The 16,332-nt window shown below is 43.4% G+C and overlaps 1 protein-coding gene across 6 annotated transcripts in view; it reads left to right on the forward strand.

Annotated features, from left to right (window-relative positions):
* The window catches only part of EVI5 (ecotropic viral integration site 5), a 279,915-nt gene extending 266,438 nt beyond the window's left edge, over positions 1 to 13,477 (forward strand). For 5 of the 6 annotated variants that reach the window (XM_068239795.1, XM_068239797.1, XM_068239798.1 and 2 more), the window contains one exon: positions 10,290 to 13,477. In XM_068239795.1, coding sequence (XP_068095896.1) covers positions 10,290 to 10,595 — 306 coding nt within the window. In that variant the 3' untranslated portion in view covers positions 10,596 to 13,477. Of the gene's footprint in view, positions 1 to 7,951; positions 7,980 to 10,289 lie in introns of all 6 variants that reach the window. The other variant, XM_068239799.1, reaches the window with a different exon arrangement.
* Positions 13,478 to 16,332: the final 2,855 nt, after the last annotated feature.

Below are 16,332 nucleotides of genomic sequence, written 5' to 3' on the forward strand. Positions count from 1 at the left end.
TGGTGGTCCACTGTGGTCCATCTGGAGTTTGGGGCACATGCGTTGCCACCATAAGCTATATGGTGAACGCTTCCGCCTGCCCGGGTTTATCGCGGACTGCACAGAAGTGCGGTCTGCTTACTGCAACCTGTCCATTGCAGAGTGACAAGTGTGAACGTCTCCGGTTTATAAAATAGGAGCCATCCACTGTCAGCTTAGCAATCAGTGGAAAATGGACAAAAAAATGTCTGTTCGCAGCTCAAGTGGGAACAGAGCCTTTTTTTACTCATGTACGCTGATTTTATGTGAAACAGCTTAGTACAGACCTGTGAGGAATCTTCTCTAATCTGCAGGTAAATAGATGAATCATGTCTTCAGGTCTCTGGTATTCGACTTCCCATTTTTCACAGCTTTGGGGTCAGTTAGTTTTGGGATGTAGTTATAGATGTGGTGTCTATGTTCCCTTTAGGTATGGGAATCCAGCCTGTACACATATACGCCGATTGCTGCCTACTATGTAGCTGTAAAGCTAAATACAGTGTAGAAATCCCATTCAGTACGTTTTCTTAGGATCTAGAGTGGGCACATATCTCCCCTTCCCTCTCCATTGAATAGAACAGGCTGCTTGGTGGGTTAGCTGAGCAGTGTCAGGGCATCAATTGTTCCTAAACTGTCATGTGAAACAATGGGAATCGATTGCTTTTGGTAAACGTATGCATTTTAGGTGTGTACATTGCTTTGTAGTGTGCATGTTATTGTCTTAGAACTATGAATGGAACATGCAGCATAATACAGGGAAACTGGAAACTGGAAAAGGGAAACGCAAGACGTGGAAGTTTGGCCGCCGCCATAGTTGTCCATATAAATAGCAGCTATGGGTGGAAATTTGGGCGCCAGGTGGCCCTGGCAATCCACTATGGGACGTTGCGGGCCCCTAAATTTCTGCCCATAACTGCTATCTGTATAGGTGCTTACGGCAATGCCGAAGATTTTTATTTTGTTGCAGTGCGGGGGGAGTTAAGGTTAGGCATTGGAGGTGGGTGGTAGTTAGGGTTAGGCATAAGTAGAGGGAGGGTGCTGTGTGAGAATAGGATTAGGTTTAGCTGTGGTAAAAAACCGGTATAATTAACCAATGTTTTACCATCATAATTGTACTGGAAAAGAGTGGTATATCGATAAACCGGCCATTATTCTACTACTGTATTGGCTATTTCTGGGCACACTTTTTGCATGTATCCTAATACAGATTAGCAAAGAAAATCATAATGCATATGCAGAGTTACCCTAAACAAAACAGTCCCTTTGCGTCATCCACAACTAGAATCATAGGGACTATTGTTGGGTTATGTGATTAAGTTGCCTATTTCTGAGACCATAGTAAATCTCCAGCTTCCATCCTGCATTGCTGCACACTGCAAACCATTGAAATCCAATGATTTATCAGCAAGCGTCTCGTCTTGTGTTTAAACTTCTCAGTGGTAGCTCAGCATCTGCCGCTGCTTCCTGTTGGATGTTGCAAGAGCGTCCTGCTCTACCTAGATTACAGGAGTGGTGTGAGAGATTACAAGAGACTAGCACAGCCCATGTGCATCCTGGCTGACCACAAAACTGCTTGGGCAAGTCTCACCAGGATTTTAGGACTTTGTTGTTTTCTTTGTGACTACAAACCCATCTTCTTATTATGAATAGCCTATATTGTAGCACCTCGTAAGGTAGCTTAGGAATTTGCTTTCTACCCTTCCACAAATCCTACTCTTTTTTTCCCCTCTGAAATTCTTATTGCAACACATTTTATAGGAGACATTGGATAGGTCATTTCTCAAAATTAATGATTTCATTTTAGAGAAATCAAATCAATGAAACATGATTTCTACTGATTGCGATTGGCTAAAGCTATTTTCAGATTCCTATGAGATAATGCAATAAAATCTCATATGGACAAAACTAAGATATGGCATTTTTGATCATTTTTCTAAAATGGTGATGTTTTGGCCATGCTTTTTTTTTCTTTTTTTGCCCCCATGGCAAGTTTTCATATATCCGCCCAGTAGCATCGTGTGCAGCTGCCCAGGTGTTTCGAAAATATCTGCAGTACTAGACTCTGCACTGAACATATTGGTCTTCTTACCTGGCTGCCTGAAGCTGCTCCGTTGTGCGCTGTGCACAAGTGCTGTGATGCCAGGAATGGACAGTGGCATACGAGGACAAGTTCTTGTGCTCCTGACTGCCAGTGCCTGGGCTCCTGGCCCATTTACATATTGTTTGAATGGCAGCATCATTCAGTTTAGGAGGTGACTATTTACATCACAGGTTAGTAACATTCAGGCAGATTATAATACTTACAGTAAATGACAGCTCCAAAAAAGGAAAAAAACTTTATTGTGCATTTTATCTAGGACAAATGTACATTTTGTATGCATGTGTACACGAGGTTTTTTTTTTACAGTTTACAGTTTTTCACCGTAGTCCCCTTTTTAAAGAGGAATGTCACTGAATATAATTTAAAGGTACCCTGAACAGTGAAATAAAAAACAAACCAATCTGGACTTACCAGGGGCTTCCTCCAGCTCCCCATTAGCCTGCGACTTTATGCGCAACTATGTATGTGCGGTCCGTCTAGCACCTGACTTGATCACGCATGTGTCGCCACAAGCCTCCTGTGCATGCGTTGTTCTTGAAAGACTGAACTGTGCATGTGCAGGAGTCTTACGGTGATCGAGGGGGGTGCACAGACAAGCCGCACCTGCACAGTTGCACAAGACTTCACCTGAAGTCTCCAGGCTAACAGGGCCGCCAGCTGGGACACAGAGGGGACCCAGAGGATGCCATAGGACCTCACAGGCTATGGGGGGCTGAAGGAAGCCCCAGGTAAGTCCAGATTTGGAGGGTTTTTTTTCACTATTCACGGTCCCTTTAAGTGGTTGCTTTTTTTTTTTTTTATAATCTTCAGTTATTTGGTCAATGTTTGCCCATTGTAAAATCTTACTTCACCCAGATTTGTATTTGTGTAGGTAAGGACCATCACCAAGAGATAAAAGTAAATTACAAGGTTTTTTTTTATTGCATATTCAGTATAGTACAGCTCAAAATGCAACATTTTGGAGTAAGGGAACACTTTTTTTTAATCGGTGCTGCACTTACCTGAAGAGCTTTTGTAGTTCACTTCATCTGATGGTGCCAATCCTTACCTACACAAACATCATTGATCTGGAGTGCTGCCGGAACGACTGAGGTAACATCAACCTGAGACAAATGGGAATGTTCCACCACTACTTCTAATTGTACTCACCCAGATTTACAAAATTATCAGTGATGCCGGCATCTTTACTGCTGGCAAGGTGCATTATTGCAGGATTTTGTTCCCCATCTGTGTAGTGAGCAGTAAATCAGCTGATCTCCCATAGTCCTGTGGGACATAAGACTGTTAGACCACTTAAATGCACTGGAACAGTGAGGTTGAGGAGGATGGGGAAACCTCTGGACTATCCAGAGGCTTCCCACTACTGAGGTAAATATTGTATTTTTTTTTTCTGCTTCAGGTGCCCTGTAACTTGACTAGGGGGGCAGGACTCTTTTTACAGAAATATATAGTTCTAAGAAGCGTTTCTGCTGCTGAAACCAGGACAATGGGTATCCTGAATATATTCTGCTATGTGTTGTTGCAGGTGCTCATTAATTTGCCCTAGCTTTTAATCTGACGTTACAGTTATAAGTGCAGCCCAGGCACCCCAGTACGCCTTACGTTGGGTCAAACCATGACAGATTGGGATTTATAACCTGCTAAGTCACTATGCAGAGTGACTTAGCAGGTTATAAGTTACTTCCAGGAATGGTTGCTGCTGTCTCTAGACCTGACATGTGGTTCAATCAGATGTCTGTGGCTGGACATAGATGGTAGATGTCTCCCTGAGAATGATGGTGGCAGGATGTTTGACTGCAGGAAGTCAGGCAGGTGCAGTCTGTGGCCGTCTTTTCTCTTCTGAGGCAAGGATCAGCACTGTCATGTAGCAATAGAGATGGGATTTCCTTTTTGTGTGTAATAAAGAGAATTTCACACAGACGTGCTCTTGACTCCTACTAGGACATCCTTAAACGATCTAAAGCAATCAGCTAGGTCAGGCATGGGCAAACTCGGCCCTCCAGCTTTTACGGAACTACAAGTCCCGCAATGCATTTGCCTTTATGAGTCATGACTGTGGCTCTCAGACTCCTGCAATGCATTGTGGGACTTGTAGTTCCTTAACAGCTGGAGGGCCAAGTTTGCCCATGCCTGAGCTAGGTGATTGTACAAATACAGACAAACACAGAACATTTATATCACGCTTTTCTCCTGGCGGACTCAAAGCGCCAGAGCTGCAGCCACTAGGGCGCGCTCTATAGGCAGTAGCAGTGTTAGGGAGACTTGCCAAAGGTCTCCTACTGAATAGGTGCTGGCTTACTGAACAGGCAGAGCCGAGGTTCGAACCCTGGTCTCCTGTGTCAGAGGCAGAGCCCTTAACCATTACACTCTCCAGCTACTACTTGTAGGGGTGTTATACCTTCCAAAAGATTGATTGAAGTCCACATAGTCTGTCATCAAAGCTTTATTAGTACAAAGTTAAAACATGTTGCTGTGAGGCAGCAGCAGTCTGCTGTTTCGGGCTCCTGCCTTTTTCGAGCCACCCAGATGCTGGGACAAGTCATGAGCCCGAAACAGCAGACTGATGCTGCCTTACAGCAAAATGTTTTATCTTTGGACCAGTAAAGCTTTAAAAGGAATCTGTAGTGGGGTCAGGGGAAAATGAGTTGAAGTTACCTGGGGCTTCTAATGGTCCCCCACAGACATCCTGTACCCGCGCAGTCATTCACCGATGCTCCGGCCCCGCCTCCAGTTCACTTCTGGAATTTCAGACTTTAAAGTCTGAAAACCACTGCACCTGCGTTGCTGTGTCCTCGCTTCCCCTGATGTCACCAGAAGAGCACGGCGCAGGCACAGACCATACTGGGCCTGCACAATACACTCCTGGTGCCATCAGCGGGAGTGAGGACACGGCAATGCAGGCGCAGTGGTTTTCAGACTTTAAAGTCTGAAATTCCAAAAGTGAACCGGAGGCGGGGCCGGAGCATTGGGGAGTGGCTACGCGGGCACAGGATGTCTGCTGGGGACCATTAGAAGCCTCGGGTAACTTCAACTCATTTTCCCCTGACTCCCCTACAGTGTCCCTTTTAATGGCTGTTTGAGACTGTGCAGACTTCAAGCAGTCTTTTGGCTGTGTGGATCCTGGTGGTACCCAGGTGGAAGGTGCAGCACGTGTCACCCCTTTAAGTGGGTCCTGGCCACTGAGTGCTGTTCCGCAACAAACAGGTGTTATACCATCTTAATATGTTCCAACTTGGTATATTTGATTTGACTAGACAACATTTTCTTAATGGATTCAAAAATGCTGTTTTCTCGAGCTCATTGGGGCTTGTTTCTGTTCTACCTGTTTCAGTTAGTTAACAATATAATGGTGAAAAAACTGCTTCCCCTATGGGTTCTGTTGAGCTCTGTGACAAATTACTTAAAGGGGTTCTTTCGCGAAAAAAGTAGGCAGTTAAAAATGACAGATGACAGATTTTGGGCCAGTCCATCTTTTTAAGGGGGATTCTCAGGGCTTTCTTTGTTTTCAACAGCATCTCCTGAACAACAGTTGCAAAATCTAACTGACATAATAGTGTGCAAGTGATTAGGGAGGCCGGCTGGTATCTTGCTATTTTGGCAGTTAAACTGCTGTTCAGGAAATGCTGTTGAAAACAAAGAAAGCCCTGAGAATCCCCCTTAAAAAGATGGACTGGCCCAAAACCTGTCATCTGTCACATTTTTTAACTGCCTACTTTTTTTGCGAAAGAACCCCTCTAAGGTTTTCCTTTGAAGTACACCCTGCCTTTACTATTCAGTTATTGAGTGATAGACAGATTTGACATTGCCCCATCTAGTGGATTTGCTTCACTCCTTCCTCCGTGCTTTTGTCAGACTGCTGTGTGTTGGCGGAGTCAGATTTGTAAGTGGTTGTGGTCAGTCAGAGGAACCTGTGATATGATTAGATAGGATTCTCAGCTTTATGCTTGTTGGGTGACAGCTGAGCTGTGCACATACCCCTCACAGGACTGCTCTATGTCCAAATGATTTCTTTACACTCATCCCATGTTTTTTTAGTGATTTTTGTTTTGTTTTTGCAACTCGCATATTGCAAATGCAACTAAATGTTGATTTTTCAATGTTTGTGTGTAGTTTCTCACTTCACAGTATATTTCTGCAAGATCTCCATACTGAGGCCGATTAGAAGATCAGAGTGTTCAGAGTATGTAAAGCAATGAGGTATTGGTTGTAGTTTTTAGAAAAAACAGTTGGAATCAGAGCCGGATAATCCACAAGGCAACTTGGGCAGATGTCTAAGGCCTGGTGGGCATCCAGGGGCCCTTCTAGCACCTTTTCTGACCCCCCCATTCCCCATCTTACCTTACCAAGGAAACCAGTTGGCCAGCAGAAGGAGCTTGATATCTTGGCTAGGGCCCCATTTCATGTTAATCCTTCCACGAGTTGGTGTCTACTTGACTTATTCATACGCTTTACATTTTTTTATAAACCAGTACCCATGCTTACATCATTCAAGTACACCCTATGGATGCTTGGCCTATGCCAACATCGAGCTATCTGATCTTAATATCACCAAATTGGTAGGTAAAGGTGATATAAAAAATATGTTGTGTGCAATGTGAAGCAGAACGTGATTGCCAATTTCTTTTAAGGTGCGTACACACCTGTGATTGATGTCTCCCGCCTGGGATCGGTACCCAATCCCCTTTGGTAACCGTGCTGGGCCGGGCTGTACAGATGCAAAGTCAGCTGTGTAGCAGACAACATGCTATATGTGGGGGGGGGTGGACGATAGAGCGGCGTGTATGTCATGTGGAGTGGGCATGATCAAAGGAATCGCCCGTTGTCAGGTGAGTTGATCCACTTGCATCTGTAAATGGTCTATTTAGGATAGGAACATACGTACAATCTCCGCTCACTAGGCGTACTGGTTAGCGCTCTTGCCTTGCAGCGCTGGGACCCTGGTTCGAATCCCAGCCAGGTCAACATCTGCAAGGAGTTTGTATGTTCTCCCTGTCTGCGTGGGTTTCCTCTATGCATTCCGGTTTCCTCCCACACCCAAAAAACATACAGATAAGTTAATTGGCTTCCCCCTAAATTGGCCCTAGACTGATACATACACTCACGATATATACATAGACCTATGACTATGGTAGGGACTAGTTTGTGACCCCCTCTGAGGGACAGTTAGTGACAAGACAATATACTCTGTACAGCGCTGCATAATATGTCTGCGCTATATAAATACATAAGTAAAATAAATTTGAATAATAATGAAGTTGACATTTGTATAATCCTTTTCTCCAGTCTGACTCCAAGCACTTGAGAGCTGCAACCAATAAGGGCGCGGTCTGGAGCAATAGGGGGAAGTCTTGCCCTTGTCAAATAGGAGCTGGCTGCATATCAGTAACTGACAGTGTGGCAGCATAATACTAATGATAATGCATTTCAGACTTCATGGTTCTGTAATCCTACCAGCACTCTGAATGCTTTTCTACGGAACTCCTTAAAGCTGCTGTTTTGTGAGCGGCTGACTCGCATTGTATTCTCAGTACTGTCAGCCTGCCACCAGCAGGACCTTGTGTTTGCTGCGCACAGGGATGTTTGAGCAGTGGTTATTGCATTGCATAGGATGTTCCCATATTTTTGATTGCTGAATGTTTTTATCTCTCTACTTGTCAATCCTTCTTTGCATATGTACCCCCTCCTTTTTTGTCTTATATGTTGGTACTTTTCAAGCACCTCTGTTGATGATCCCCTTCTTCCTTATTGTCATATAAGTTGTTACATGCTGGTTTGTACACTGATATCTTAAGCCATACACTTGAATTTAAACTACAATCTTTTCCACACAAGCCGGGCTCACGGGAACAGTCAGCTTCAGGTAAGGGTAATGTATTCCTGTGGTAATACATAACTCCTCACAGTGTTTCCATAAATTGTGCAGTGAGCTGCTGCTGAGCATGTGTTCTCCTCAGTACACGTCATCTCCCCCTGTATTATTGCATAGTTTCCTGCATTCCTCCTCATAGCAGACCTGTCCATGATGTGTGCCATTGTGTTGCTGGGAACCTCACCAAATGTCCTGGGTGCATGTCCTTTACGGGGGCTTTAGCAAATATGACCTCCGCTGATAAAGCCTCGCTGTGCGTTTGGAGTGGTTGCTTACTGACGTATGTGCATGTCTCTGTACTCTGTTATCCTCACATTGACACCATTATGTTGTGAGTTTTCTTTTTTAAAGTGTGTTGATTTTGTTCCTATCAGCCCATTTACTTCTAATTTTGTAAGGTCAACTTGGCCTTCTGCTATGTTCACGCCAGTGGCGTAGCAATAGGGGTTGCAGAGGTTGCGACCGCATCAGGCCCATGGGACAGAGGGGCCCCGATGTGCCCTCCCACAAACACAATATTGGCTCTCTTTTGGTCCTGTGCTGGTAATAATCATTTCTATAGATGCTTTAAATAGTAGTAATCATTAACAAACTGTTTCCCATCCCCTTCTTGCATCTCTGACACTGTGGTTGTCTTTGGCAGGTTTTGGTGCGCCGTATCAATTATGTATAGAGTGCTTGGTGGGCCCCATGTAAAATTTGCACCGGGGCCCACAGCTCCTTAGCTACGCCACTGGTTCACACTGTAGACATTTGTAACCTGAACTGATCATTTGTGATCGTTTGAGGTGACTGTTCTTCAACATCCAATGAAACTCACAGAGAGCAGTCCTCTGAGTACAGCTGTGATTAAACCTAAAATCAGTTAACAGGCTCCTTCTATAACAGTTTACCACCAGAGGAGCGCACTGTACTTGGATTACCCCAATCTGTCTCTTCAAAAGTTTCTTTTTATATAGTAGCGCTCCTTCCAACTCTTTATGATCCTTCACACATGGAATCGGACGATTATCCCTTAAAGTAAGACCTAAAAAAGCGCAAACATAATGCAGCCTGATTTAATGACTATATGTATCACCCTTATGTGACACACAAGTTTCAAGTGAGGGAACAGCAGATTGTAGGGAAGGTCCACCACCTGCAGGCTCAGTGCATAACCCCCCCCCCCCCCCCTTTCCCCCTCGTTCCCCTGCTCACTAAAATAAAGCTCTTAAGGATCAGTTAATGTCCGCCACCAGGGCTTCTTTGTATCAGGCTCTGTAGGTAAATTCAGAGAGGACTAACGTGTAAAACCTCTTTAATAAAAATCATGATAAAATGCCTGTACATTTAATGCCTGTACATTTAAACAATAGTAATACAGCATTGTTTATCACCATCTTCCTGTCCGGTGGATTTCAGCTTCTCGCTGAATTTCATGCAAGCTAGAATTCATTGCATCTCATGAATCTGCTGGTCAACTGTCGCCATTTGTAGGGCTGTGATACTAGGCACCATTCTGGAGACATTTGGTGGGTGGGAGTGGTTAAGTGAGGGAGGAGCCAGGTATAATGTACAAATCCGCCTCACTGTGTAGACAATTCGACACCATTTCACTTTAACCAACTGATGTCAAAACCGATGGCTTAACTTGTCGGACAAAATGTCTGAGTTGGAGCTAATTATGCTTATGTTTTCTTTTACAAAATGTGATCCTCCAAAACGCTGGCAGATACGTCCTTTATATGAATTGTTTCTTGCAAAACACACATGTAGTGCCCTGGAGTAATATTCCTTACATATGCAAGGCTTTGTGTAGTCCTAGTTAATGGGAATTGTCACTGTGAGGTGAGGAATTAAATCTAGATTTACTTACCTGGGGCTTTTCCAGCCCCTAGAAGTCATTTGTATCCCTCACCGCAGCTCCGGCCTTCTCCAGTGTCCCGGTTGCAGTCCCTAAGGATTGCTGACCCCGGATGGGTCTGTGTCTTCTGCATGCGTACACTCCTGGTCACACCGCATGCGCAGAAGACGCGGACCCATCTGGGGTCGACTATCCTTAGAGGCTGCCACCGAGACCCTGGAGAAGACTGGAGCTGCGGCAAGGGAACACCTATGACTTCTAGGGGCTAGAAGAAGCCCCAGTTAAGTAAAGCTAAATTTAATTTATCACCTCGCTTATCCTTTAAGCATCCAGATTATAGTGTGACAGGACTAGATATGCGAGTAGGTAAAACACTATTGCAATTATTCAGTGGCTTAGAAATAATCAAATTTGCAAACTTAAAGAACTGATATCGTTAATCTTCTTCGTTTTTCTAGATTCATTGCCTAAAAAGTCAGAAGGGCTTCCAAGACCCACGCACTTTTGACGGTATCCATATTGTCAACCACGTGATGGGAGATGACGTGTCATTCCATTCATCTGATGAAGACTATGCAGCTGGCTCCATCGGTCAAGGAGATGTCCATTATGGACTGGCCAAAAGCCGGGAGAAGATAATGGTTGCTTCTGACTTGGACAGCAGTGAGAGCGATACCGAGGAACTAGTCATCAGGGCGGACACAAACGTATCGGTCCCAAAGTCAGTGGCTAAAAGGACAGAATCTTATTCCACTACGGTCTGATCATCACTGTGACTTTATCAGTCAATGGATGTGAAAAGCCATCCTTACTGTTACAGTATGTCCTAGACTATCACCGGCCCTGACTGACCCAGCATGTACGGATAGTCTACTCGCCTTCATCCTTTGCCAAATGTCACTATTGCCATACACTAGACAAAGATGTTCACTGGACACTTTTTGTTTTTTAGCAGTATTAACAACAGATGTCTGTCTTTGAATATTGCTAGTTTTAGATCAATGCGTACATGAATTTGCTGAGCACATATCCTAGGGAGATGATTTATCACACTTTACCACACTGGTAATGCTAATTCCAACATTCTTTACAAAGAGAAACCTGTGCAATATTTTATGCCTGTTGAACAAAATCTATGCTTTTTTTTTATACATTTATATTTTTTTGATCTTGACATATCACATGCAGTGTGTGGCTGCAGTCTTCATACCCCAGTGTAACCCGCATGTGCGGCGGTCCTTATGAACGGCACGGGGGGTGGAGTTTAGTAACTGCAGAGCTTGTATGTAAATGTCAGGGTGTGGCCGGAAGAAGCCCAGTTCCAGCCTTTAGACCTCCATTTTGGCATTAAAAAGAAAAAGCAAGAATGGGGGGGGGGATTTTTTTTTCTTTTTTTATAGACATCACCTCCACTTTTTCTACTTTTTTTTTTTTTTTTCTTTTCTATATAAGGTCTGTTGCTTTATGACATCATATCAGTTGTTCAGATGTAAGTATTTCTGTGTTCTTTATAACTTTCTTTAGTAACGCTAAATGGATTGAGTATGAAAGACACTCCAATAATATTAAGAGAAGCGATTAGGGCTTGCGTGGGAACCGCTGGATGGGTCTTGTAGTCCGGACTGCTCATTGTGCTTTAGCAAAGCAGTCCACACTATCCAAATACTAAACCTGGGCCTACATTCTTGAAGTGAGAGTAAATGGGGACTTGGACGTCTTATGCACACCTTCTAATTATAACTGTGTTGGCCTCGGGCTGAGTGAGTTATAGCGGGTACTGCGAAGAAGAGTTCACTAAGCCATATTAAACAACACTATAGCAACATATACCAACTAACCCGCTGCAAAACAAACCGCTCGAAGACGCTCTGCTTGTCTCCTGTGCATGGGGGTTACTAAACACTAGGGGTGGTCAATGAGATGAAAATAATTTTGAGTTCATGCAGCATTATGCAAATTTTCTAAGCAAATGTATGCAGCTAAACAAACCAATTAAATCCTGCTGAGGTAAAATTTGATTGGTCCATTTTCAGGCTGCATACACAATTTGCATAAACTTGCATCAACTTAAAATGATTTGCATCTCATTGACTATCCATTGCATCTCTGTGTCTTAAAGTTCAGTGGGCCTGTCACTCTTCAGCAACTCCCCTCCTGATCATGGTATGACAAATGCTGCTGCAGTCAAAGGGGCCCACTTACACATAAGGCTACTTAAATGTATTGCAGCAATAGTGCTATTAAAATATGAATAAATAAATCACAAGTTCAGTCTTAATAGAGTACAATCCCCTTGCCGATGTAATTGGGTTCCTTAAGCTACATTCTGCAGTCGGTCACATGATCAGTGCCTTGGCATAGGTCACATGGTATGCACTTGTGTTGAGAATCATTGTCCAGGCAGAAACATCGGGTGACTTTACATAAATGTTCAGCCCTCCAAGCCCCTTTGCTAAACACCATTTGGCAAATTGGCTTCACCCTGTCTTTGGTGACTGCCAGCCAGAAGGTACTTGGCACAATACTTGTACTGCAAACCTAAAGGACAACTGAAGTGAGGAGAATATGGAGATTGCCATATTTATTGCCTTTTAAACAATACCAGTTGCCTGGCAGCCCTGCTGATCTATTTGGCTGCAGTAGTGAATAAAACCAGAAACAAGCATGCAGCTAATCTTGCCTTTCTACATATGGCAGATGATTAGCAGAACAGCCAGGCAACTGGTATTGTTTCAAAGGAAATAAATATGGCAGCCTCCATATCCCTCCCACTTCAGTTGTCCTTTAAGTTTGGCACAGTTGCAGTAATGATGTATGTATTAAACAGGCTCAGTTGTTCATTTAACGTTGAGGTCCTATTTGACACTGTCTTTGTGGCTATTAGTTCCAGTCATTCCACATTGTACATAGAGCAGGAACATGAAGCCTATTGACATCTATTTGACCATCATGCTCATTCTGGGGAATGCAGCGTCCCTCAGTGCTTCTTGCTGGCTCTACTTCTCTCTCTCTGTACATAAAGGGATTTTTGTATAACCTGTGCTGCTGCAATAGCCATGCACCTTTTATAATAGCATGGATCCACAATCTACTACAGATTGTTTTTAATTCTGAACTTTGCTCAGAAACGTCTATAAAGATCACTGTGCAGTGGCGGACAAGCAGTTTATGGCTGCCAAATGAGACCAAATGATTTCAGTGATTTTTATTTTTTAAACCTCTTTTGTTTTGTTTGTGGTTTTTTTTTATTTTGTGTGTTCTGAGTATGCTTGTTACCTAAAAGGTCAGTTCAGGTTACCTGTGAGATATTCTGTTTATTTTGTACATAAATATACATATATTTCATGCAGACGGTGCCCAAAAGGCATCCTCATTTTATACAGAGAATGTAAATGTCGAAATGTAATTGGTTCCTTTATCACAATGGGAGAAAAGGATTTTACTTTTGTAAATAGTTTCAGATTTGTCGCTGATGATGCGAAACACTAACCATATCTTTGTGGAGTGGGTGAAAACCCTACATTGAGTTTCACGTCCAAAATGTCATCTCTTAACAAATGCTCGGTAAAACACTATTGATGGAAATCTTTTAACATTATATAAATATATGTATATGTAACTAAAATAAATTTTTTTCATGATTTAAGTCGTTGTGTGGTTCTGCTGCTATTTAAATTTCAGCTGGAATATTTGTAAATTTGGAAGATGGTGAACAATTAAGGTGCCCGTATACCTCTTGGTCTGCTACAAGATCGACCATTGTATAGATCCTTCTCTGAACGAATTTGATCAGAGGGATCTATTTCCTGCGCACGGAACCCAACAACAACCCTCCCTCCGCACCCCCCCCCCTGCCCCCCCCCCCCCCCCCCCCCCCCCAAGGTGTGACTGAAAAGGTGTATTAACCCTCTACCAGTGTTGCCAACTCATCCCTTTAATTACTGACACATATGAATGATACAGGTTTCGTGGCTAGGTAGATGCAGTTAAGGCAATGATTTTGTGTAAGTAGCCCCAGAACCTGTATAACTTAGATGTGTCAGTAATTAAAGGGATGAGTTGGCAACACTGCCCTCTACTGCTGTATTCAAATCTGAAGTAAAATTCTAGGGTTCAGTTGTGCTTACAGTGGATCCGAGATAAACTTTTACTCATTGCATAATTGTGTTCCTTTCATATAGTTTATAGGGCATTCATCAAGCCAAATAATTTTTATTTTTTTGTTTTAATACTCTAATTCCCTTTAAACTAAACAAGCCTTGTCCATAGCTTTTCTCTGCCTTGGCACTCTGAGCCTTAGTAGCAAGGGCTTATGGGAGCTCGGTCTGTGCAGGAGAAGGTTACTAGCCAGAGATTTCAGAGGCAGAGGGGAGGAGATGAGCGAAGTGAATTTGTCACAGGCTGGGGGCTGGAGCTTGCCTGTGTGTAATGTGACAAACAGAACATGGCTGCCCTCATTGTACCACAGGAAGAAGTAATCATATACTGTTGAAGCTGTTTGCACATAGATTTGCTGTGTAAACTATCTAAACTTTAGATAAGTTTTAGATAGACAAATTCCTTGCTATAGTTAGTTTTTCATCTCGCATCCGCTTTAAGGGCTCTTCTCCACAGGCTGCGTTCCGATTTGCCAATTGCAAGGGTTTAGTGATTAACGCAGGAATTGTGGTGCCCCTTTTCCACCAGTGCACTTTGAATATTGGTCAATCACAAACGCTCTGCATGCTGCATTTTTTGCCCGTTTGTGATTGGCCTGTAATAATTTTTCGGTGAAAGAATTGGCAGCGCTCCTGTTCAGGCTGCAACTGAAATGATTACCAACAGAGGTGTGCAACACCCCCCAGAGACTTATACACACCTTGAATTCAAAACATATGCACTAAACTCTAAAACTAGATAAAATTGAATGCAAACCGATACACGTGTGTGCAGCTAGCCATACGTAGACTTACATTTTTGTACAACAGGAGGAGATGGCAGCGCAGATCTATGCAGCTGGTCAATTCGGGGGCAGCCTGCATTTGGCCTCCTTCTGTTGTACAATAATTTTTCAATACCTGCTGAAATCAATGCTCAAAACACACATGTTAAATTGGAGACTATCGCATTGCAGCTCGTTTTTCAGTGGAAAAGAGCACTAAAGGACTTCAGAGGTAACTAAAGTATGTGTAGTGTTACTTACCTGGGGCTTCTTTCAGCCCCTAGAAGTTTGTGTTTTCCTCGCTGCAGCTTGGTCTTCTCCTGGTCCTGCTGTCAGTCCCTCTCGCAGTTTTGCTCCTGCTGCAGGAAGTGTGTTACGCATTAGCACTATATGCGTGCAGAATGCGCCCAGCAGCAGTATGGCGAGTGGCCCCTCCATGAGGAGAAGCAGCCGACCATTGCTGATTCATTACAGGGCTGACCGCGGGGCCCGGGAGGAGACCTAAGCTGCAGCGGCAGACACATAGACTTCTAGAGACGTGTAGAAGCCCCAGGTAAGTAAAGCTACCTATACTTTGTTTACCTCAGAAGTCCTTAATTGTATGCTGCAGTATCTACTCTGTGAGAGCAATGGCTGTGCTGTACACAGGTATAAGGTATAAATCGAGAGCAAACTTACGTGGAAGTAATAGCAGAATGCTGAACAGATTAGGTGCCACAGAAGCTGCTCCATGTTTGCTTGTCTGACTGATCAAGGACTGAGAAAGTCCAAAATATATAAGCACCTTAAATGATCCACTTTTTGCTAAATATTGTTCTCCCTGGGACCTGTGAGTGCAGAAATCTATCTGTTCATAATAACATCGAAACGGCAGCAGTTATAATATTAGTTACAGAATGATGGGTCATTGCCTTCTTACTGACTTGGAAGATAAAGGTGTCCATTAACAATACAATTTAGTGAAGGGTGAACCTTTTGATCGATCAGATTGAATAATGTGGTTGGTGCCAATTGACAACAAAATATCAATTTATCCATTATTGATCCATGTTTTTGATCAATTCTATTTTAAATTATTGGACTAGTTAAAATGAGCCCCATCAATCGTTTCTCTCCATTCACAATTATCGATCCGAAGGTCAATTGTTCACTAAAATTATACAGTTTGTGGACACCTTAAAGAGACCCGGAGATAATATAGTGCTGTATTTTTACTTACCTGGAGCTTCCTCCAGCCCCATAAGCATGGATGTGTCCCTCTTCTTCCTCCGTGTGACACGGCTGTCTCCCTGGAGCGATCCGCTGTGATAGGCTGACGGGGGAGGGGAAAAAAAGAAAATAAAATTTATTTAAAAAAAAAAACAAATATTGGGGGAGCGATCAGACCCCGCCAACAGAGAGCTCTTTTGATAGGGAGAAAAGAGGGGGTTCACTTGTGTGCTGAGTTGTGCGGCCCTGCAGCGAGGCCTTAAAGCTGCAGTGGCACATTTAGTAAAAAATGGCCTGGTCACTAGGTGGGTTTAACACCGCGGTCCTCAAATGGTTAAAGGACTCCCAAGGTGAGATGAAAAAAAAAAACG

This window comes from Hyperolius riggenbachi, chromosome 6 (genome assembly GCF_040937935.1).
Source record: "Hyperolius riggenbachi isolate aHypRig1 chromosome 6, aHypRig1.pri, whole genome shotgun sequence".
Lineage (NCBI taxonomy): Eukaryota > Metazoa > Chordata > Amphibia > Anura > Hyperoliidae > Hyperolius > Hyperolius riggenbachi.